Below are 22,845 nucleotides of genomic sequence, written 5' to 3'. Positions count from 1 at the left end.
TGCCCCTTTATGATAATATTAGGTAGAGTAGCGTCCTCACCCGTATTCTGTCTGACTATTCACCCCTGTTGATAATGATAGTTACCTCTAAGAAATGTATACTGCTGTTCACCCGGCGATACCCTCCCTATTCGCTGCTGGACCTTCAAGGCTGAGCTTGCGGAGGCTATTGGGAAGTTCTGTGTCACTAATGTGGGCTCTGTGGACAATTTTCAAGTGATCTAGGAAATCTTTAAGGTTTATATTCGTGGTATAGCTATGTCCAAGCACTCGGGGTCTTCCGTGATATTCGCCGACGCCTGACTTATTTAGAAAGGAAGCTGGGAGTATTGGAGAAGCATCAGCTGGTACATGCAGATGACGCAGTGGCTTCAGAAATTAAAACCCTTTTGGAGGAATATTAGGATGCGGCGGATGCTGAACTTAAACACTTAGGTAAATAAGCAACGGCACACGCGTACGGGGAGGGGGAGCAGTCGGTGTGTTTCTGGCCCATTTGCTTCAGAGGTGCCGCAGTAAAACTCAAGTCACGGAACTCAAATCAGCAGAAGGTGAGGTGCTAACTGAGGAGGCAAATATAGCGGAGCGTTTTAAAAGATTTTATGCAGAATTATATTCTGCCAGCTCTTCCGGGACTGATGATGAAATCATGGATTGTCTTTCCTATATTAAACTTCCCTTCTTCACGAATACTCATCATAAGTTTATGATGAGACCTGTGGAAAAATACAAGATAGTACTGGCCCTGAAGGGCATGAGATCCGGCAGCGCCCCTAGGGTGGATGGCCTCACTGTGGCCTTTTACAGAGCATTTCTTGATATTCTTTTGCTGCATCTGTCTGCGCTCTTTAATGACATCTGCCAAACGGGCACAATGCCGCCCACGAGGAGAGAGGCCAGCATAGTTGCTATACCTAAACCGGGTAAGCCGCCTGAGGAGTGCGGGTCATATCGCCTGCTTTCCTTGTTAAACATTGACACTAAAAATCTTTTATAAAATCCTTGCTAACCGGGTAGTTCCCCTTGCACAGATTCTTGTTGCCCCTGAGCAAGCTGGGTTCGTCCCAGACAGAAACGTCACTTACAATTTACGTATGTTATTTGGGGCCTTACAGCATATTCGGCAAGATACTAAGGCGGTTGTGATCTTTCTTGACATGGAGAAGGCCTTCGATTCTGTTGAGTGGCCCTTCATGTGTCAAGTCTTGACTAGGATGGGTCTGGGACCGGTTTACCTACAGTTGATCGGGGTGCTGTATGATCATCCCACCGCCAGAGTCCGAGTTGGCAACCTGGTGACGGATCCCTTCAACATCACCAGCGAGACGAGGCAGGGATGCCCGCTGTCACCACTATTATATGCCTTAGTGGCTGAGCCACTGGCCTGTGCACTACATGAATATCACAGCCACAAGGGTGTTAGATTGTCGAAATATGAACTAATTGTGTCAACCTATGCCAATGACACATTACTGTACGTCTGATCTGGAAAAGAACCTCTCCTCCGTCTTGCACGAGGTGGTGCACTTTGGCACCCACAGGGCTGCGGGGTTAATTGGTCCAAATCTGTCCCAGTTCCACTCAAGCCCGCCACGATGCCGCATGAACAGGAATACCCACTTCAATGGTCCACGGACTCGATCAGGTACCTGGGTTTTCGGGTACTTCCTGACTTAGAGGTTGTCTTCAGGGAAAATTATGGTGCAGCTGTCAGTAGGTTGGAAGAAGTCATGGAGACTTTGATCAGGCTGCCTTTATCCCTGCTAGGCAGAATCTCGATCTCGAAAATAGTGGTGCTACCGCGGTTTTTGTTCTTATTCATAAATATCCCCATTGTATTACCCTCTTTTTTTTAGTTGGGTCATGACGTTAATGATAAATCTAGCCAGGGCGGGTAAACATTCTAGAGTAAAGTGGCAGACATTGACCTTGCCTTATCACATGGGGGGACTGGGCGCTCCGGATTTAAAATATATTATAGAGCTGCGCAGTGTGCACATGCATACTACTGGATACACGGTCCTCCGGACGCTACTCGCCTCCGTCTTGAGACGATTATTGCAGATCCGCTACCACTCCCGGCCTTAGTATTTGAAGATGCAGACCACAGGACAGGCATACTTGATTTCATCAACGCTACGCGTCATGCCTGGCACTTTCTACTGCAGCTCCAAGCTGGAGCTCAGTTATATTCCCCAAGCATGCTACTTGACTGGGTCCATTGGCTGCCTCTCTGCAGAGACTGAGGGGTGATACGAGCAATGATCTCTCTGAATATACAGACAGCCGGTGATCTCATTCACAATGCCTTGGCTAAACAATGGGAGGAACTGGAGCAGCGGGAGACCCCTCAGACCCTACTGCAACACTTCCAATTTCATAGGACGAGGTATGCTTTATGTTGCATATTGTGGAGGACCTCTTAGAGCCTCCTAAAGTCACGGAATTAACCTATGTTATCAAAGCAAAATCGCCCCGCAAAATCGTTTCCAATATAGATAAGATCCCTATGTCCCACAGGGTAAATCAATACTCTAAGGCCAGGTTAGACTGGCAACAAGACTTACAGCAACCGATCGATGACGCTATGTGGGCATATTGTTGCACAAGTACACGTCGTATCTCGCTAAATGGCAGGCACAGACTGATCCACTTCAAATATCTCAATAGGGCGTATTACACACCAGAGAGATTACACATATACGGGTTGAGGGAAGCTTCTGCCTGTGACTGATGCGCGGAACCAAATGCCGACTTCTTACACTTGGACTGGTCATGCCCAAGGGTACACAAATTGTGGGAACTGGTTTTTAGTGAGCTGGTGAAAATAACTGATTCGGAACTCCCCTGGACTCTACACTGGCCCTGCTGGGTTATTCCAAAAAGATCCCACGAGGGGGATGCAGGCTGATAGACATGGGTCTTCTCCTAGCAAAATGTAGAGTAGTGATCAATTGGCTTTGTGGCCCCACTCCTGCTATGGCACAGTGGTCACACAACATGCTTTTTTGCTGTACGCCGACAGAAAAATTCAGCGATCTACTCCCCCCCAGGAGCCGCCCAAAACAATTTGGGCGACTCTACATGACATATATATCTGCCAGAGGGTCGGATCAGCCTAAGACTAATTGCGACTTGCCATTCCACACCCCACAGCATCTGCTGTCTGATCCACCTTGCGACCTTATCAGGTGGGCACAATGACTGTTGAGTCTAGGCCATTCCTGCACATATGTTTCTAATGCTCCGCTCAGGAGATGCTGAAAGCGATATCACCACAGTCACCAGTATGTTTTAATGTAATTACTCACGCAGACATGTTGAATTGTACTTCATCTGTGTATTATGTCTAATTGTATTCAACTGTACACCATGTGCTCACTTTACAGTGGTCAGGATGTTGAATTTTGCTTCTTATATGTTCTGTAAAAGCTTGATAAATAAATTAAAAAAAGATCGTGATCACTCGAGGGGTCATTTGAGCGTCTTGCCAGTCCTCATCTTCAAAAGGGCCTAGGCACTGCTCCCAACGATCTCGAAAGAAGTCTAGTGAGGTTGGAACATTATTAATAAGATAGCAGTCATTTTAGAATACCCCTCTTTCTCCAGACTTCCCACATGAGTTTGGCTTCCATTGGGATGAACACTGGGAGTGTGGTGTTGGTGGGAACATGTAGAGTGAGTGCATGTCTGAGTTGTAGATATTTATAAAATTGAATGGAGTTGAGGGAGTAGGTGCCCTGTAGGTCTGGGAATGTGCGTAGGCGACTCCCTGCCCAGACATCTTCAAGTTGTGTGATACCGATAAGATCCCATTTATGGAACCCCTCTAGTGTTGGGACCTCTTTCGGCCAGGAGCAATGCCAAAAAAGTGTCTGAAGTGTGGAACGCCAGGCCATAAATGCTGTGCAGGTCACTGTGGGAATGGTACGGGGAAGCTGGCAGCCATAAAGCATTGCTTGGATTTGGGAGAACCCCAGAAATAGCAGTTCCAACCGATAGGCCAGGTCTTTCCAGCCCCCAGAAAACCAGTCAATAATCACCCAAAGTGGAACTGCTCGTTAGTAGAGGAAGAGGTTTTGTCATCCCCAGCCCTCTATTACATGGGGCCCATTGACAGTGAGTAAGTACCAGACGTGGGCGTGAGCCACCCCAGAGATATGTAGTGACAAATCTGACCAGAGTGTGGAACCGTTCGTGTGGAAGGTGAAGCAGCAAGTTCTGCAGGACATACAATAATCGGGGGAGTATCATAATTTTATTCAGGGCAATCCTGCCCATTGGGTTCAATAGGAGGAGTGTCGACTCGCGGAGGTCCTCCTTTGTCTTCTTTACTAATGGGGTGAGATTAAGGGATCAAGTGAGCTCTGGGTCCACCAGATCCCCAAACAGTGGAAACTAAGGCTACAGATTGGTATGTCGGATTGCCTCTCCACATAGGTGCGAGAGATGTGAAAGGGTACTGGTGTTGATTTTATAGGGTTAACTCGCAGACCAGATACGTCACCTAACAGATGCAGGATGCACAGGCAGTGGGGGCTGGTCCAAGTAGGGTCCGCCATGAAGAGGAGGACATCGTCCGCATAAAGGGAAATGTGGTCTTTATGGGAATCACTCCTTTGCCATCCTCGTATCAGGGCTTCACATCTAAAGAAGTAGGCAAGAGGGCAAAGGGGGGCAATAAAGGGCAGCCCTGTCTTGTTCTGCAACCAATGGGAAAAATGCTAGACAGTTAGCTGAAGGGCCAGGGTAGACCAAACGGATGAATCCCTGAAAGTGCTGGCCAAAGCCTGCTCTCAGAAGCATCTCCTCACAGTATTGGCAGTCCACCAAGACAAAGGCCTTTTGAAAGTCAATCAGTGGCAGGGCCTTGTAAGTTGGGAGGAGACAATGATGGGCCATTGCCATGTGGAGGAACCAAAGACAGTGTCTTGTGTTGCGGCGGGGCAGGAAGCCACTCTGGTCCGGGTGGATCAGGGTGTGGATCACCTGTTTAAGACGAGTTGCTAGAACCGTGGCATGAATTTTAACCTCAGTGTTGATGAGGGAGATCGGACGGTAGTCAAAGCAGGAGGACGATGCAGGGTGTATTTTGTGATTCACCACAGTGGTGGCAATGTCAATATCTACTGGCAAAGTACAGTTCTTTGCTACGTTTATGTACAGGGTGGGGAGTAGTTGAGATAGAGTATCCTAAAAGGCTTTGTAGTACTCTTTCAGGTACCCATCAGGGCCTGGGGTCTACCTAGGCACAATGGCGGAAATAGCCCCCTCTATCTCATCTAACAAGATAGGTTGATCAAGTAATTGGACATCGGCGCCCGAAAGTTGTGAGAGCGGTATCACCCACATCAAATGGGGACTGAGTCCCAGGTCCAGAAATGAGGCAGCCATATAGCGGTGATTGCAGTATTCAGTGAAGGTCTGTGAAATGGAGGCTGTAACGCCCTGAGAATGACCCTCAGCGTCTACAATCTCTGGAATTATATTATTTTCTAAGGGGAGAGAGGCAAGACACTAAAGGAGTTTGCCATTTTTGTCTCCCAGCTCGTAGACTCAGGTTGAGGAAGCTTTCCACATCATTTGGCCATGTCCAGAGTGATATGAAGGATTTCTTCCCACAGGAGCTCAAATTCCCAAGGTGTGTCACCTCAGCCATCCGTGGGCTTGGTGTGCTCCAGACGGATGATCTGAGCCTCCAGCTTGGAGAGATGCTCCTCTCGGCCCTATGCTTTTTTTTGAAGTAGCCTTTATCGAACCCCCTGATGGTGCTCTTACCCACTGGCCACAGGGTACTGGGGCACTGAACCATGTATTTATCTTGCTGAAAGTAAAGCTTAAATTTGTGTCCCGGGGCCTGTTTATAGTCCCTGTCTTGGAGAAACCAGGCGTTCAGCCACCAGCTAGGGCGGAGAGCTCTAGTGGGGCCTCCCAAACGGAGGAGGAAGGGAACATGGTCTTAGATTCCCTAGAAAGGATTTGAATATCAGTGACTGCACAGTATTCAAGGCAGGGAATAATGTATTGTCAATGCAGGAGTGAGTGCGGTGAGCATGCAGAAATGTGGTTGTTTTGGAGCAGGTGGGAGTTCCACGTTTCTCTACACATGGAATAGGACAAACCTGGAGGCCTATTGTAAGAGATGTTTAGCGTTTGTGCGGCGTTGATGGGAGGGGATCTCAGTGGAATCACTGTCGGGAGCTAAGACTGCGTTAAAGCCTCCCCCTATTACTGTCAACCCTTATGGATAGGCCGACAATAATGTCGAGAGGTCTCGAAGGGAAGACTTGCCAGTTGCCGGGTGCACATATGTTGAAACAGGATTAAGGGTATGACCACTCAGTGTTACTGTGAAGGCCAAAAACTTCCCCTGGGGATCTTTAGGTAAGAATGGTATAAGAGGATTGCTATGCGATGGAAGCCTCGTGTAAACCGTGTGGGGAAAACCCTATCATACCCTAGATGCATCAGGACAGGCAGTGATTCACCAGAAGACATGTTTCTTGCAGCAGTAAAGCATTGGGAAGGAACAGTTGAGAGTATTTTAGAACTGTGGTGCATTTGGCACAGTCTATATGCCCGTTAAAGTTCCACAAAAGGATATGGAGAGGCTTAAAGTCAAGATAAGGCACTGTCATGGCTGTGATTGGTGAGGAGGCTGAGTGTATCTGTCTGGGGCATGGGCAGGCAACCAGACGTCAGGCTCACGGAATGGGAAGGGAGGTGCCTCTGGGCCAAGCGACCTGTAAGTGCGCAGTGGAAAAGTGTGGTGTCACAAGCTGAACTTAGCGAGAAGAAAGACAAGAACATAGAACCTGAGTCCATAGTCAGTGTGGCCTCAGTCTTCGATCACTGTGCTCCGGGAGAGGTCAGTGTTATCTAGGCGAGGGACAGGCAGGGCGTCAGACCATCTGCTCAGCTCACCCGAACTGGATTATGGGTCCTGCAGTGGCTGAGGCGGAGCAGTGGACACAGAAGACCTGCATGCCCTCTGTACTGCAGGGCTAGGTAATGAGGAAGCCACTCTCCTGGCATTGTGGCCTCTTGCAGGAGCGAGTACACCTCCTCTGAAGCCTGGGAGTCCACATCTGCTGAAGCGCACATGCATGTTCATGAGGGGGAGGTGTATGCGGCCACCTGTTGGTTGAGAGGCTGCTCTCCTATGGCCCAGGTTCAGAATTCCTTCAGGGGGACAAAGAAGTAGGATACAGGGGCCTGTATGGAAGGTTGAGATCCCAGAGCTTTTGCATTGCTTCTGTATAAGAGCAGTGATGGGCTTGCACCTCTTTGCTGTAGTCAAGAAGATCAATATCTTGCTCCCTTGGTAGGAGAGAATGGGCAGAGAATGGGCCTCCTACAGGATTGTGTCTCTGTCTTTAAAGTTGAGCACTCAGACAATCATTGGTCTGTGTGGGGCCCCCCGGAAAGGTCTGGGCACGAGAGCCCAGTGAGTCTGCTCCACAACAAATCATGCTGAGAAGCGATCCTAGGACATCTAGGATATAATCCAGCTCTCCAAGAAGGTCACTGCTTGCGTTGGTTCCACTCTCTCCGGAATGCCAATGAAGCCTAGTATGTTCCGGCAGGAGTGATTTTCAGTATCCTCAGCCCGTCAATGGAGCCCAGCGGTGTGAGTCAGTAGCCTGAAGACTTGCAACTTCAGTTTCCCAACATCATCTTCCACCAAGGATGTGCAGGATTCCACATCAGAGATGCTGGCCATCGTGTTTCGGGGGTATTGTCTGGTGAGAACCAATGTCGACAGGCAATTCGCCTATCTTGGATGGTAACATGTCGTCTTAGGGGCTTCGTGGTGCTATGGGGGCCACGAGGACTCAAGAGCTATGCACCAGAAGCATCCACGGTCCAACATCTTAAAGTCTGTCATGGCTGCCAGGTGTCTTGTGCATGATACACTACCAGGCCGTCTTCCTACAAGTCCATGGGGTCTAATCCTTGAATGGAAGTCCACACATCAGGAGCCACGTGAGGGTATAGCTGAGTACCCAGGGCCAGGGGATGCAACCAGCAAGTCCATCCAGCATCTTCAAATCAGCAGGTTGTTAGTGGAAAGTGACCCCAGCAGTTCAGGTGTTATGGGGCTAGTGTGGGCCCTGGAATTAGTAGGCTTCACTCCATCCACCCCGTGCCTCAGTTCGGCACCACCCCCCAGGGAATCCAGTCCCTGGATCCACCACAGGAGGGGTCCTTGACGAGTAGCAAGTCTCTTACTGTGCCCCACTTCTCAGGGATTTAACAATGTTACCATCTCCCTCATGCAGCCTCCTCACCTGCTCAATCACCGCCCTGCTGAGGACCTCCTGGGGACCAGCTACCAGCAGGCAATCGCGGAGCCTGGCAGGACAAGGGCAAGAAGGCCTATTCAGAATGGCCCGCCCTCAAAGGCTGGCCCGGTCATGGGTCTAGCGGGAGCCCAGACATCGCAGGCAGGTATGGTCAGCAAAGGAGGGGCCTGAGATCCTCCAATCGGACCCCTTCTCCAACAATAAGGATTTGTGTGACTCATCAGGCCACAGCCCGCCCACTCCGCAGGCTATCATCTGGAGTCTGAGGTCATAGCCAGAAGCAGCCAATCAAGACTTGTGCTGTGATACGAGCAGCAGACCAACATCACAAGGATATACCTCTATGGCAAGCAGGTTGGCTGCAGACCAGTGGGCTCCACATCCGTCGCGGGCCACAAAGTCACAGAGGAAGCACAGCTGGGGGCCATGGAAACGTTCAGCCGACCAGACAAGTCCTCCTCAGAGCCCCAGTTGTGTTGGGTCACAGACCCTCAGTGCAGCCTTTCCATGTGGCAGCCATCTTTCGTGTGGGCAGGCCAGATGCCACAGCCACTGGGGACAATCGTGGTGTCCAGCAGAAGCAGGATTTCTGTGAGGCAGCCACAGGCAGGTGCAGGAGTAGTTTGTGGTGTACAGTGCTCCTGAGACTAGCAGGGATATGAGTGTATGATGTAAGAGTCCAGAGCACACTTAGAGTGGGACCAACATCTCGACGCTCGTAGCCACACACCATTACACCTGTTTTGATTGACAACATACATACAAGAGAAAAAGGCACTCACAAAGATGAAAGAGAAAGGGCCTATGGAGATCAAAATACCTAGGATCACAATGGCAAGGATTAGAGAGGTTGAGAGAAAATTTATTAAATCTATTTTGAAAATATTTGTACAGTTACATGCAATATCAACTCAAGCTAATCGAAAAGTGAGGAGTGGTGAATACTCTCATGGTTGAAAAGATTAATAGCAAATGTTGTGTCGAATCTACTGTATTTATTACATTCACAGTAGAAATTATCCACAGAAAGTGTTGAAGTATAAGGCATTCCATGAATACAATATGTTATTGTATTATTGTAACAAACGATAGGGGTGTTTCTAACTAGGACTGTGATGAATGGAGGTTGAGATGTATACATCTGTTTTTTTACCATGTTAATAATTTCAACCAGGGATTGAAACTGGTAAGTCTTGATTTTATAAGGTATTCTATGACTTATAGGATGCTTTTTGTTACTAAAAATCTATGTGCAAAAACATTGCGCCATTCTCATATTCAATTCAAGGTTTGTTATGTATTTTTCTGCTATTGATTAATTTGCTTCATAAACTCATTTAATATTTCTGCAAATGTTTTACTTACAGAGAAGTCAGGTGACTGCCCTAAGGTAAATTATACCTGCCTAATCGATCCTCTGCCCAGAAGTTGCAACAATGACGCAGAGTGTGGTGGGATCCAGAAGTGCTGCCAGCAATCCTGTGGCTTTGATTGTACAGACCCTGTGAGCCCAGGTACAGTACGAGTGCTTGACTGTCTATGAACAAGACACAGATTCAGTGCTCAGACCCTATCATGGGTTGTTAGATAATGCAATGTTTTGATGTGCACACCCTAGAGATCTGCTTGGAAGCCGAAAGCTGAATCTCAGCGGTCAGTAGTCCGACCTTTGAATTTACTAACATTGTAACAGAGTTACCAAATGCACTCCTAATGGTAGCCCTGGTGCAAGTTTTAGAAAGCACCTAGACACTGTACATAGAGTATTGCTCGATTTTAAAATGCACACTCTGACATTCCAGACTAGTTATCAGTAGAAGCTTTACATCAAGTGGGAGGCTCTTGTAAGATGCAATCAAACTTGTTCTTTGATGTACCTCATAGAATTGCCTCCTGCATGGGATTCTTTTAGCTCTGAACCGGATCATAGAGCTGAACTTTGCAAGGAGGAAAGAAGAGAAAAACTGCCATTATAAGAAACGATGCTCATTCCTACACTACAGTGTTCCCAAAGGCGAGTGCATTACACGCCAGCCCGTCGCACTGCGAAGTGAGGGATTTTCCCCTAACATTTAACCAATATCTCGTTCACCAAGTTCAACAATCGATGCTCCAAATTGTTTCATTAATCATCGAAATGTTTAGTACACTTGCTAGAAGTCACTCAAAATCACTGCAAGTACAGCAGCTTTCTCATTGGTGTTGTATTGTTTAATTTTCAACAGCCTTCAGCGTGCCCATCCGGGCTTCCACTTAAGCATGTGGAGATATATAATTCATATTTGAGAACCGCACAAAATTCCACCCAATGCATTTCAGCCTCTCTTTAGACCTTTGTCAGCGGCAACTGAAAGAAACAGAAAAAAAACATCTAAACCTGTTGTTCAAAACATAATTGAATCAGACCCTTCTATACTTGTGCCTTTGAAATCATACGTTTTCAATCATCGAACCCCTCCCAGTTTGTGAAACAACATGCCCAACAACATTTTCTCCATTTTCCCTTAAAAAAATATCTGAAACCAGTGCATTCGGACAAACAATATCAGCATTTAAACTAATCAATAAGTACAATAAACCAATCTGTCAAAGTGCAAAAAGTCCTAGCTTCTTCCAAACATTAACCCCTTCCCACCTCCCGGTTACAAGTCTAAATCCTAATGACAACCTGTCTTACCCAAACCCGTAATAGTGACTACTCTGCCTTGAATGCGCGGGTCTGTGACCTTATCGCCTCCTCTACGTTCTCTCCCTCTACGATAACTGCGTGTTCTCTTTCTCTTATCTTCACATCAGCTGCTAAACTCACCCCCCTGAATCCTTTCCTTTTATAGCTAATTGAACCAATCTTATCCTGACCATTCCCACACCACAGCATGAGTACCGTTACACTCTACAACACTCATAAAGCAGTAATCCCATCTCAAAAGCATGCAGCAGCCTGCAGAACCCACCTAAGTTAAGACAAACTGCTCAGCTATAAAATGATACCCCCAATCCAGGCTGCAACACAGAGTTATTTCACTCAGTCAACAGAAGAGATGAATTGCCATCTTAAAAAACAGGCGAGCAACCGTAAGTAAAGAGCGTGTGGTACGCTGAAAAGAGATTTAATGGCAGGGCCTTGCAAGTTGGGAGGAGACAATGACGGGCCATTGCCCTGCACAGGAACCAAGGCAGTGTCTTGTGTTGCGGCGGGGAAGAAAGCCATACTGGTCCAAGTGGATAAGGGTGTGGATCACCTGTTTAAGACGAGTTGCTAGGACCGTGGCATACATTTTAACCTCGGTGTTGATGAGGGAGATCGGACGGTAGTCGAAGCAGGAGGACGATGCAGGGTATATTTTGTCAATCACCACAATTGGGGCAATGTCAATATCTACTGGGAAAGTACAGTTCTTCGCTACTTTTATATACAGGGTGTGGAGTAATTGAGGATAGAGTACCCTAAAAGGTTTTGTAATACTCTTTCAGGTACCCATCAGGCCCTGGGGTCTTCCTCGATATAAAGACGGAAATAGCCCCCTCCATCTCATCTATCAAGATAGGTTGATCAATTATTTGGACATCGGCGCCCGAGAGTAGTGGGAGTGGTATCTTCCATATCAAATGGGGACTAAGTCCCAGGTCCACAAATAAGGCCGCCATATAACGGTGATGCTAGTATTCAGTGAAGGTCTGTGCAATGGAGACTATGACGCCCTGCGAATGACCCTAAGCATCTACAATCTCTGTGATTATTCGATTTTCTAAGGGCAGGAGGAAAGACACTAAAGGAGTTTGCCATTTTTGTCTCCCTACCCGTATACTCAGGTTGTGTAAGCTCTCCACATCTTTTTGGCCATGTCCAGAGTGAGATGAATGATATCTTCCCACAGGAGCTCAAATTGCCATGGTGTGTCACCTCAGCCATCCGTGGGCTTGGTGTGCTACAGACGGATGATCTGAGCCTCCAGCTTGGAGAGATGGTCCCCTCTGCCCTATACTTTTTTTGTAGGTAGCCTTTATCGAACTCCCCTGATGGTGGTCTTACCCACTGGCCACAGAGTACTGGGGCACCGAACCATGCATTTATCATGCTGAAAGCAAAGCTTAAGTTTGTTTCCCGGGGACTGCTTATAGTCCCTGTCATCGAGAAACTAGGCGTTCAGCCACCAGCTAGGGCGGAGAGCTCCAGTGGGGCCTCTCAAACGGAGGAGGAGGGGAACATGGTCATAGATTCCCTAGCAAGGATTTGAATATCAGTGACTGCACAGTATTCAAGGCAGGGAATAATGTATTGTCAATGCAGGAGTGAGTGCTGTGAGCATGCAGAAATGTGGACGTATTGGAGCAGGCGGGAGTTCCACGTTCTCCACACATCAAACATGACAAACCTGGAGGCACATTGTAAGAGGTGTTTAGCGTTTGTGCAGTGTTCAAGAGAGGGATCCCGGTGGAAACACTTTCGGGAGCTAAGACTGCGTTAAAGTCTCCCCCTATTACCGTCAACCCTTACGGAAGGGCCGACAATAGTGTTGAGAGGTCTCGAAGGGAAGACTTGAAAGTTGCCAGGTGCACATATGGTGAAACAATATTAAGGGTATGACTACTCAGTGTTACTGCGAGGGTTAAAAGCTTCCCCTGGGGATCTTTAGGTAGGAATGGTATGAGAGGATTGATACACCGTGAAAGCCTTGTGTAAACTGTGTGTGGAAAACCCTATCATACCATAGATTCATCAGGAACAGGCAGTTATTCCCCAGAAGACGTTTCTTGCAGCAGTAAAGCATTGGGAAGGAACAGTTGAGAGTATTTGAGAACTGTGGTGCATTTGGCACAGTCTATATGCCCGTTAAAGTTCCATAAAAGGATATGGAGAGGATTAAAGTCACGTTAAGGCACTGTCATGGCTGTGATTGGTGATGAGGTTGGGTGTATCTGTCTGGGGCATGGGTAGTCTACCAGGCGTCGGGCTCATTGAATAGGAAGGGAGGTGCCTCTGCGCCAAGCGACCTGTAAGTGCGCAGTGGAAAAGTGTTGTGTCACAAGCTGAACTCAGAGAGACGAAAGGCAAGTACATAGAACCTGAGTCCCCAACATTCCCATATACCAACCTCCCACACCATACTTTATTTCCTGAGGCATCTGTGGCCCTAAAAAGAAAACAAAAAGAAAATACTGTGATCTTCGGAGTGGAGTGGTGGACCCCTCCTAGCTGCAGAATCGTTACAGTTCAGGAGTTTCGGACAGTCCACACGTGTGCTGTCTACGAGAGGTTTCCTCCATAGTCAGTGGGGCCTCAGTCTCTGATCACTGGGCTCCGTGAGAGGTCAGTGTTATCCAGGCGAGTGACAGGCAGGGCGTCAGACCATCTGCCCAGCTCACCTGAACTGGAATCTGGGTCCTTCATCTGCTGAGGCAGAGCCGTGGACACAGAAGACCTGCGTGCCCTCTGTACTGCAAGGGAAGGTAATGAGGAAGCCACTCTCTTGGCATTGTGGCCTCTGCAGGAGTGAGTACACCTCCTCTGAGGCCTGGGAGTCTCATCTGCTGCAGCGCATGTGCATTTTTGTGAGGGGGAGGTGTATGCGGCCATCTGTTGGTTGAGAGGCTGCTCCTCTGTGGCCCAGGTTCAGGACTCCTCCAGAATGTCAAAGAAACAGATATTTTTTATAGAAAATCACTTCGAGTTGAGCCGGATACGGGAGCCTGTATGGAAGGTTGGGATGCCAGAGCTTTTGCAGTTCTTCTGTATAAAAGCGATGTTGGGCTTGCACCTCTTTGCTGTAGTCAAGAAAGATCAATATCTCGTTCCCTTGTTAGGAGAGGCTGGGAAGAGAATGGGCCTCCTGCAGGATAGTGTCTCTGTCTTAAAGATGAGCACTCAGCCGATCATTGGTCTGTGTGGGGCCCTCAGGAGAGGTCTGGGCACAAGAGCTCAGTGAGCCTGCTCCACAACAAACCATGCTGAGAAGCGATCCTAGGGCATCTAGGATCTAATCCAGCTCTCCAAGAAGGTCACAGCTTGCGTTCGCTCCACTCTCTCCGGAATGCCAATGAAGCCTAGAATGTTCCTGCAGGAGTGATTTTCGGCATCCTCAGCCTGTCAATGGAGCTCAGCTGTGTGAGTCAGTAGCCTGGAGACTTGTAGCTTCATTGTCCCAACATCATCTTCCACCAAGGATGTGCAGGCTTCCAATCTGAGATCCTGGCTGTCGTGTTTCGGGGGTCTTCTCTGGTGAGAACCAATTTCAACAAGCAATTACCCTATCTTGGTCTCGACAGAGTTCTGAGAGGAATGGATAGCCTGGAGGATGGTGGACAGATCTCACTCCAATAAAGGATTTATAGCCGGGATGGCGTCTTCAGAGGTGGAGCAACCTATGATATTCTGGTCTATGCAGGTTTGAGATGGAGGAAGTTTTAATAGATTATCCTTGCCCATGGTGAGCACGTGGCGATGGAGATGTTGCCCATTGAGGTAGACCAATTCAAAGAGGTGGTAACAGCTCTTGGTCAGGGGACCATTGCATATGCTAGGGAGGGCAGGGTCAATACCCCACTTATACTCCAACACCTATCCAGCAGAAAGCTTCCCAACCAGGAACAAGCTCCACTATACGTGGCCTCACGGAAGGCAATGGCGTCTCAATAGCATCTCGAGCAGGCAAATATGGACGCTAACCTGTCATCTCAGGGGCTTCGTGGTGCTATGGGGGCCCAGGCCTCAAGAGCGATGCACCAGAAGGATCCTCAGTTCAACACCTCAAAGTCTGTCATGGCTGCCAGGTGTCCGGTGCGTGATCCACTACCAGGCCCCCTTTCTCCCAGTCCATGGAGTCCAATCCTTGTATGGGGAGCAAGACCTTCGCACTTGGATAGAAGTCCACACATCAGGAGCCACGTGAGGGTATAGCTGAGTACCCTGGGCCAGGGGATGCAACCAGGAAGTCCCGCCAGCATCTTCAAATCAGTAGGTTGTGTGTGGCAAGTGACCCCTGCAGTTCAGGTGTTATGGAGCTAGTGTGGGCCCAGGAATAAGTAGGCTTCACTCCATACACCCCGTGCCCCCAGTTCGGTGCCACACCCCAGGTAATCCAGTTCCTGGATCCACCACAGGCGGGGTCCTTGACGAGTAGCAAGTCTCTTACTGTGCCCCACTTCTCTCAGGGATTTAACACTGTTACCAGCTCCCCCATGCAGCCTCCTCACCTGCTCAATCACCACCCTGCCGAGGACCTCCTGGGGATCAGCTACCAGCAGGCCATCGCGGATACTGGCAGGAAAAGGGAAAGAAAGCCTATTCAGAATGGCCCGGCCCCAAGGGCTTGCCCGGTCATGGGTCTAGCGGGAGCATAGCCATCGCAGGCTGTTATAGTCAGCAAAGGGGGAGGCTTGGGATCCTCCAATCGGACCCCCACTCCAACAACAAGGATCTTTGTGACTCACCAGGCCACAGCCCTCCCCCTCTGCAGGCTATCATCTGGAGTCTGAGGTCGTAGCCAGAAGCAGCCAATCAAAGCTTGTGCTGTGTTATGAGCAGCAGACCAACAGGCCAAGAATGAACCTCTTTGGCAAGCAGGTTGGCTGCAGTTCAGTGGGCTCAACATATGTCCCGGGCCACAAAGTCACAGAGACAGCAAAGCTGGGGGCCATGGAAACGTTCAGCCGACCACACAAGCCCTCCTCAGAGCCCCAGTGGTCCTGGGTCACGGACCCTCAGTGCAGCCTTTCCATGGGGCAGCCATCTTGTATGTGGGCAGGCCAGATGCCACAGCCCCAGGAGATAATCGTGATATCTGCGAGGTACCCACAGGCAGGTACAGGAGTAGTTTGTGGTGTCTAGTGCTCCTGAGACTAGCAGGGATATGAGTGAATGATGTAAGGGTCCAGAGCACACTTAGAGTGGGACCACCATCTCGACGCTCATAGCCACACACCATTACACCTGTTTGATTGACAACATACATACTAGAACAAAAGGCACTCACAAAGATGAAAGAGAAAGGGCCTGTGGAGATCAAAATACCTAGGATCAATGGAAAGGATTAGAGAGGTTCAGAGAAAATCTATTAAATCTATTTTGAAAATATTTGTACAGTTACATGCAATATCACCTCAAGCTAATCGAAAAGTGAGGAGTGTTGAATACACTCATGGTTGAAAAGATTAATAGCAAATGTTGTGTCGATTCTACTGTATTTATTACATTGACAGTAGAAATTATCCACAGAAAGTGTTGAAGTATAAGGCATTCCACGAATACAATATTTTATTGTATTATTGTAACAAACGATAGGGGTGTTTCTAACTGGGACTGTGATAAATGGAGGTTGAGCTGTACTCATCTCTTTTTTACTATGTTAATAATTTCAACCAAGGATTGAAACTGGTAAGTCCTGATTTTATAAGGTATTCTGAGACTTATAGGATGCTTTTTGCTACTGAAAATCTATGTGCAAAAACATTGTGCCATTCTCATATGCAATTCAAGGTTGGTTATGTATTTTTCTGCTGGTGATTAATTTGCATCATAAGCTCACTTAATATTTCTGCAAATGTTCTACTGACAGAGAAACCAGGTGACTGCCCTAAGGTAAATTATACCTGCCTAATCGATCCTCTGCCCAGAAGTTGCAACAATGACGAGGAGTGTGGTGGGATCCAGAAGTGCTGCCAGCAATCCTGCGGCTTTGATTGTACAGACCCTGTGCTTCCAGGTACAGTACGAGTGCTTGACTGTCTATGAACAAGACACAGATTCAGTGCTCAGACCCTATCACTGGTTGTTAGATAATGCAATGTTTTGATGTGCACACCCTAGCTGTTTGAAAGCCGAAAGCTGAATCTCATTGGTCAGTAGTCCGACCTTTGAATTCACTAACATTGTAACAGAGTTACCAAATGCACTCCTAAATGTAGCCCTGGTGAAAGTTTTGGAAAGCACTTAGACACTGTACATAGAGTATTGCTCGATTTTAAAATGCACACTCTGACATCCCAAACTAGTTATCAGTAGAATCTCTGCATAAAGTTGGAGGCTCTTGTAAGATGCAATCAAACTTGTTCTTTGATGTAACTCATAGAATTGCCTCCTGCATGGGATTCTTCTGTTAACTCTGAACCGGGTCATAGAGCTGAACTTTGCAAGGAGGAAAGAAGAGAAAAACTGCCATTATAAGAAAAGATTCCCATTCCTACACTACAGTGTTCCCAAAGGCGCGCGCATTACGCGCCAGCCCGTCGCACTGCGAAGTGAAAGATTTTCCCCTAACATTTAACCAATATCTCGTTTACCAAGTTCAACAATCAATACTCCAATTTGTTAATTAATCATCGAAATGTTTAGTACACTTGCTTTAAGTCACTCAAAATCACTGCAAGTACAGCAGCTTTCTCATTGGTGTTTTGTTGTTTAATTTTCAACTGCCTTCAGCGTGCCCATCCAGGCTTCAACTTAAGCATGTGGAGATATATAATTCATATTCCAGAACTGCACAAAATTCCACCCAATGCATTTCAAATTCTCTTTAGACCTTTGTCAAGGGTAACTGAAAGAAACAGAAAAAAGAACATCTAAACCTGTTGTTCAAAACATGATTAAATCAGACCCTTCTATACAAGTGCCTTTGAAATCATACGTTTTCGATCATTGAACCCTTCCCAGTTTCTGAAACAATATGCCCAACAACATTTTCTCCATTTTCCTTTAAAAAATACCTGAAACCAGTGCATTCGAGACAAACAATATCAGCATTTAAACTAATCAATAAATACAACAAACCAATCCATCAAAGTGCAAAATGTCCTTGCTTCTGCCAAACAATAACCCCTTCCCACTTCCCGGTTACCAGTCTAAATCCTAATAACAACCTGTCTTTCCCAAACCCGTAATAGTGACCACTCTGCCTTGAATGACGCGTTCGGTGACCTTATCGCCTCCTCTACGTTCTCTCCCTCTACGATAACTGCGTGTTCTCTTTCTCTTATCTTCACATCAGCTGCTAAACTCACCCACCTGAATCCTTTCTATTTATAGCCAATTGAACCAATCTTATCCTGACCATTCCCACACCACAGCATGAGTAACGTTACACTCTTCAAAACTCATAAAGCAGTAATCCCATCTCAAAAGCATGCAGCAGCCTGCAGAACCCACCTAAGTTAAGACATACTGCTCAGCAATAAAATTATACCCCCAATCCAGGCTGCAACACAGAGTTATTTCACTCAGTCAACGGAAGAGATGAATTGCCATCTTAAAAAACAGGCGAGCAACCGTAAGTAAAGAAAGTGTGGTGCGATGAAAAGAGATTTAATGGCAGGGCCTTGTAAGTTGGGAGGAGACAATGACGGGCCATTGCCCTGCAAAGGAACGAAAGCACTGTCTTGTGTTGCGGCGGGGTAGAAAGCCATACTGGTCCAAGTGAATAAGGGTGTGGATCACCTGTTTAAGACGAGTTGCTAGGACAGTGGCATACGTTTTTAACCTCGGTATTTATGAGGGAGATCCGACGGTAGTCAAAGCAGGAGGACGATTCAGGGTATATTTTGTGAATCACCGCAATGGTGGCAATGTCAATATCTACTGGGAAAGTACAGTTCTTAGATACTTTCATATACAGGGTGTGGAGTAGTTTAGATAGAGTTTCCTAAAATGCTTTGTAGTACTCTTTCAGGAACCCATCAGGGCCTGGGGTCTTCCTACACACAATGGCGGAAATAGCCCCCTCTATCTCATTTAACAAGGTAGGTTGATCAAGTAATTGGACATCAGCGCCCAAGAGTTGTGGGAGCGGTATCTCCCATATAAAATGTGGGTTGAGTCCCTGGTCCACAAATGAGACCGCCATATAGTGGTGATTGTAGTATTTAGTGAAGGTCTGTGCAATGGAGGCTGTTACGCCCTGAGAATGAAGCTCTGCGTCTACAATCTCTGGGATTATTCGATTTTCTAAGTGGCGGGAGGCAAGAGACTAAAGGAGCTTGCCATTTCTGTCTCCCTACCCATAGATTTGGGTTGTGGAAGCTCTACACATCTTTTTGGTCATGTCCAGAGTGATATGAATGATTTCTTCCCACAGGAGCTCAAATTCCCAAGGTGTGTCTCCTCAGCCATCCGTGGCCTTGGTGTGCTCCAGACGGATGATCTGAGCCTCCAGCTTGGAGTGCTGGTCCGCTCGGCCCTATGTTTTTTTTTTTAGGTAGCCTTTATCGAACCTCCCTGATGGTGGTCTTACCCACTGGCCACAGGGTACTGGGGCACCGAACCATGCATTTATCTTGCTGAAAGTAAAGCTTAAGTTTGTTTCCCGGGGCCTGCCTGTAGTCTCTGTCTTGGAGAAACCAGGCGTTCAGCCACCAGCTAGGGTGGATAGCTCCAGTGGGGCCTCCCAAACGGAGCAGCAAGGGAACAGGGTTATAGAATCCCTAGCAAGGATTTGAATATAAGTGACTGCACAGTATTCAAGGGCAGGCGTGAATGTATTAAGTCAATGAAGGAGTGAGTGCGGTGAGCATGCAGAAAAGTGGTTGTATTGGAGCAGGCGAGAGTTCCATATTCTCTACACATCGAACATGACAAACCTGGAGGCCCATTGTTGGACTTGGCCCTTTTGCAGGTTCACCCCTAAACTTTTTGCTTTTAAATGTGATCTGGTATTAGTTGTTTGCCCCAGTATTGGAACTTTCATAGATTCCCATGCTTTTGTATAATTCCCCGTCGTCGGAATGGGAGTCTCGGTAACAAAAATAACATAGCAGTAGGTACAACAGAGAAAGAAAAAGGCCTAGTCCTCATTCCCTTTTGTAGCATATCCTCCTCTTTTTGTAAAAGAGACCAAACTAAGCATCAGCTAATCAGAACAGCCTCACCCAATAGAACCCTCCTGAAGGAACCTCAGAGCCTTAGATTTCTACTGCACGTTATGCTTGGGGAGTCTCCTCTGAGCTCTGCTCAATCTCTACTCTTTTCAGGTTTTTTTCTTCAGGTTTTCTCCTCAGAATTGTTGGCTGTCCCTTCCAGGATGTCTGATAAGGAGAAGAAGAAGGCCCTTTTCAAGCCTTGTTCCACCTGTGGCAAGAAAAGGTTATTTGTTGAGGACTGGCATAAAGATTGTATATACCGCCTTTACCCGGATCATAAGGCTGCGGACTGCAAGGTCTGCTGCACCTTTTCTACCAAGACCCTCCGGGACCATGAGGGTCGGCTCCTCACCTTGCTCCAGAAGCCTAAGTCCAGAAAAGACACAGTCTCCAGCGACAGTGAGGAGTCTTCTTCAGCATCATCTTCAAGAAGGTCTGTCAAAACGAGTAGAGTTTCCCCTTCACCTTCTTTGGAGCATCCAGTTAAGGCCTCAAAAACAGACCCCCAGAGATTCTGAGAGCCAGGGTCCAGTCATATCTCCTCACCATGGTGTAAAGGAGAGGGAGGGACCATCTACACCATCTACTGGGATGAAGACTACTCCAGCCTTCAAAAGCCATCCTCTCAGTCTTCTGAGAAGTCTGACAGGAGTTCCAAGTCATCGACGACGCAGCAGAAGGCTCCGTCGGTGAAGGCGTTGAAGCCCAAAGTTAAAGCGGTGCCGTCGGCGGGCTCATCAACGGTACGGTTGATGTTGACGGGATTGTCGACGGAAACGTCGACGGTGGTGACAGCAACGTCGACGAGGATGTCGACGGGAACATCGACGAAGATTTTGTCGACGGTGATGACGAGGACGGTGTCGTCGACGAGTGCTTCGGCAACAACAACTCTGACAACAATGACGCCAGGAGTGTCGACGGTCTCGTCGTCGACAGCATCAACGACGCCCATCTCATCGTCAACAGTTTGTTCGACGATCGTGTCTATTCTGTCTACGACGCCGAAGACAACAGGTTTACCTGTAACAACTCCATCGTCGACGGGATCGTTGTGATACTGTCGTCGACGGAGAAAATTACTATTTCTTAGACAAGAATTACTCAGTACATGACGTCTCCAAGGAGGGTTACCCCCTTGCCTCCCGTTTTGTTGTTAAAGGAGAATGATGAGGATTCAGATTATGAGGATCAGGAATCGTTTGGGTATGCACACAATCCATCCCAACTGCTGGTAAAAAGTCAGGAGACAGATTCGGAAGGAGAGTATCTGCAGGAATGTGGACATCAGCATTCTTCTCAGCCACAGGAGTTCACGAGACAAGAGACATGAGTTAGTATCTGTTCCAGCTTCTCTCTTGCAAGATCTCCATAACATGTTGCAGGATTACAAATAAAGGTGTTCTCAGCCTGCTTCTATTCTGACTACTCAAGCCTTGCCTGTCCCTACGACCCCGGTGATGATCTCTCCAGAGTTGCCGATTCAGGTGGTGTCTCAGCCGCAAACACCGGCTCCACAAGTACCTTCAATGACACTAGACATTCAGACTGATTCCTCGGATGAGGATCAGAACCTTGATGGCAGGCCTAATTAGGGCTTAGAATGGGACGAGTACATAATTCCGGACATGGCGTCACCATGTCCAGACCCTGTGGACTCCCCTCCGATGGATATCGGAGGGTTCCATAAGTTGATGAAAAGGGCATCTAGCAGGTTCAAAGTACCAATGCCGTCTGTTGCCACTGAGTGTTTCCTATATGACTTTAAGGAACCATATAAGAAGGTGACTAGATCCATCCCTATTGTACAGCATGTGTGGGAGGAAGGCCTTAAGGCTATGAAGAACCCGGCTAAGGTGGTCCCTGTCCTACTGCGCCTAGAAAAGAAATATAAGGTGCCCGGGGATGGTCCGGCGTCTTTGACGGGGCACCCAAAACCAGACTCAGTGATTTCGCAGGCGGCACAGAGGTCCCGCAACCCGTTGGCTCATTTGACTACTCCTCCTGATAAGGAAGGCAGGAGACTAGATAATGCTGGGAAAAGATTGTCTTCAATGGCTAGTCTTCTGGTGCGGGCAGCAAATGCTTTGGCGATACTAGGCAGGTATGATCGCCAGTTATGGTGTGACATTTTCCCTTTTTTAGATCAACTGCCCCAGGAAGCGAAAGGTGAGGCGAGAACAATTTTACAGGAAGGGGAAGCATCATCGATGGAGTCAAGCCTCGAATTTCTCCAGATCAAATATTAGAGGGAAACAGATTCACCAAGGACGTGATACGTCCAAGAGGCAATAGCGGCGTCCTGGCTCTTCCTGCTGTGCCCACTCCACAAGATCATCGGTAGGAGGCAGGGTACAAGATTACATCAGACAACTGGGTGCTAAACATCATTCGAAAGGACCATACTTTGGAATTCACACAAATCCCACCATCCAAGCCCCCTGCTGCCATTCCGTCAAAACATCTGCGTCTCCTGCAGTTCGAGGTTCATCAGATGCTCCTGAAGGGAGCCGAGGAGCTGGTCCCCTGATCTCAGAGAGGGGAGGGTTTCTATTCCAGGTTCTTCCTGGTAAAGAAGACGCTGGAGAAATGGCGCCCTATTTTAGATCTCAGGGAGATCAACACCTATCTCATTTCTCAATCCTTCCGGATGTCTTGCTTCAAGACATACTGCGTCTCATCAATCCAGGGG

The 22,845-nt window shown here is 47.7% G+C and overlaps 1 protein-coding gene across 7 annotated transcripts in view; it reads left to right on the top strand.

Moving 5' to 3' along the window:
- The window catches only part of LOC147709671 (uncharacterized), a 478,515-nt gene that overhangs the window by 332,444 nt on the left and 123,226 nt on the right, over positions 1–22,845 (top strand). For all 7 annotated transcript variants that reach the window (XM_086928188.1, XM_086928184.1, XM_086928186.1 and 4 more), the window contains 2 exons: positions 9,674–9,820; positions 16,862–17,008. In XM_086928188.1, the coding sequence (XP_086784314.1) occupies positions 9,674–9,820; positions 16,862–17,008 (294 nt within the window). The remainder of the gene's footprint in view (positions 1–9,673; positions 9,821–16,861; positions 17,009–22,845) is intronic.

The sequence above is a fragment of the Lissotriton vulgaris genome, chromosome 6 (genome assembly GCF_964263255.1).
Source record: "Lissotriton vulgaris chromosome 6, aLisVul1.2, whole genome shotgun sequence".
NCBI classification, from domain to species: domain Eukaryota; kingdom Metazoa; phylum Chordata; class Amphibia; order Caudata; family Salamandridae; genus Lissotriton; species Lissotriton vulgaris.
The sequence above is the reverse complement of the archived record's forward strand: the minus strand, read 5'-3'. Positions and strand labels throughout refer to the sequence as shown.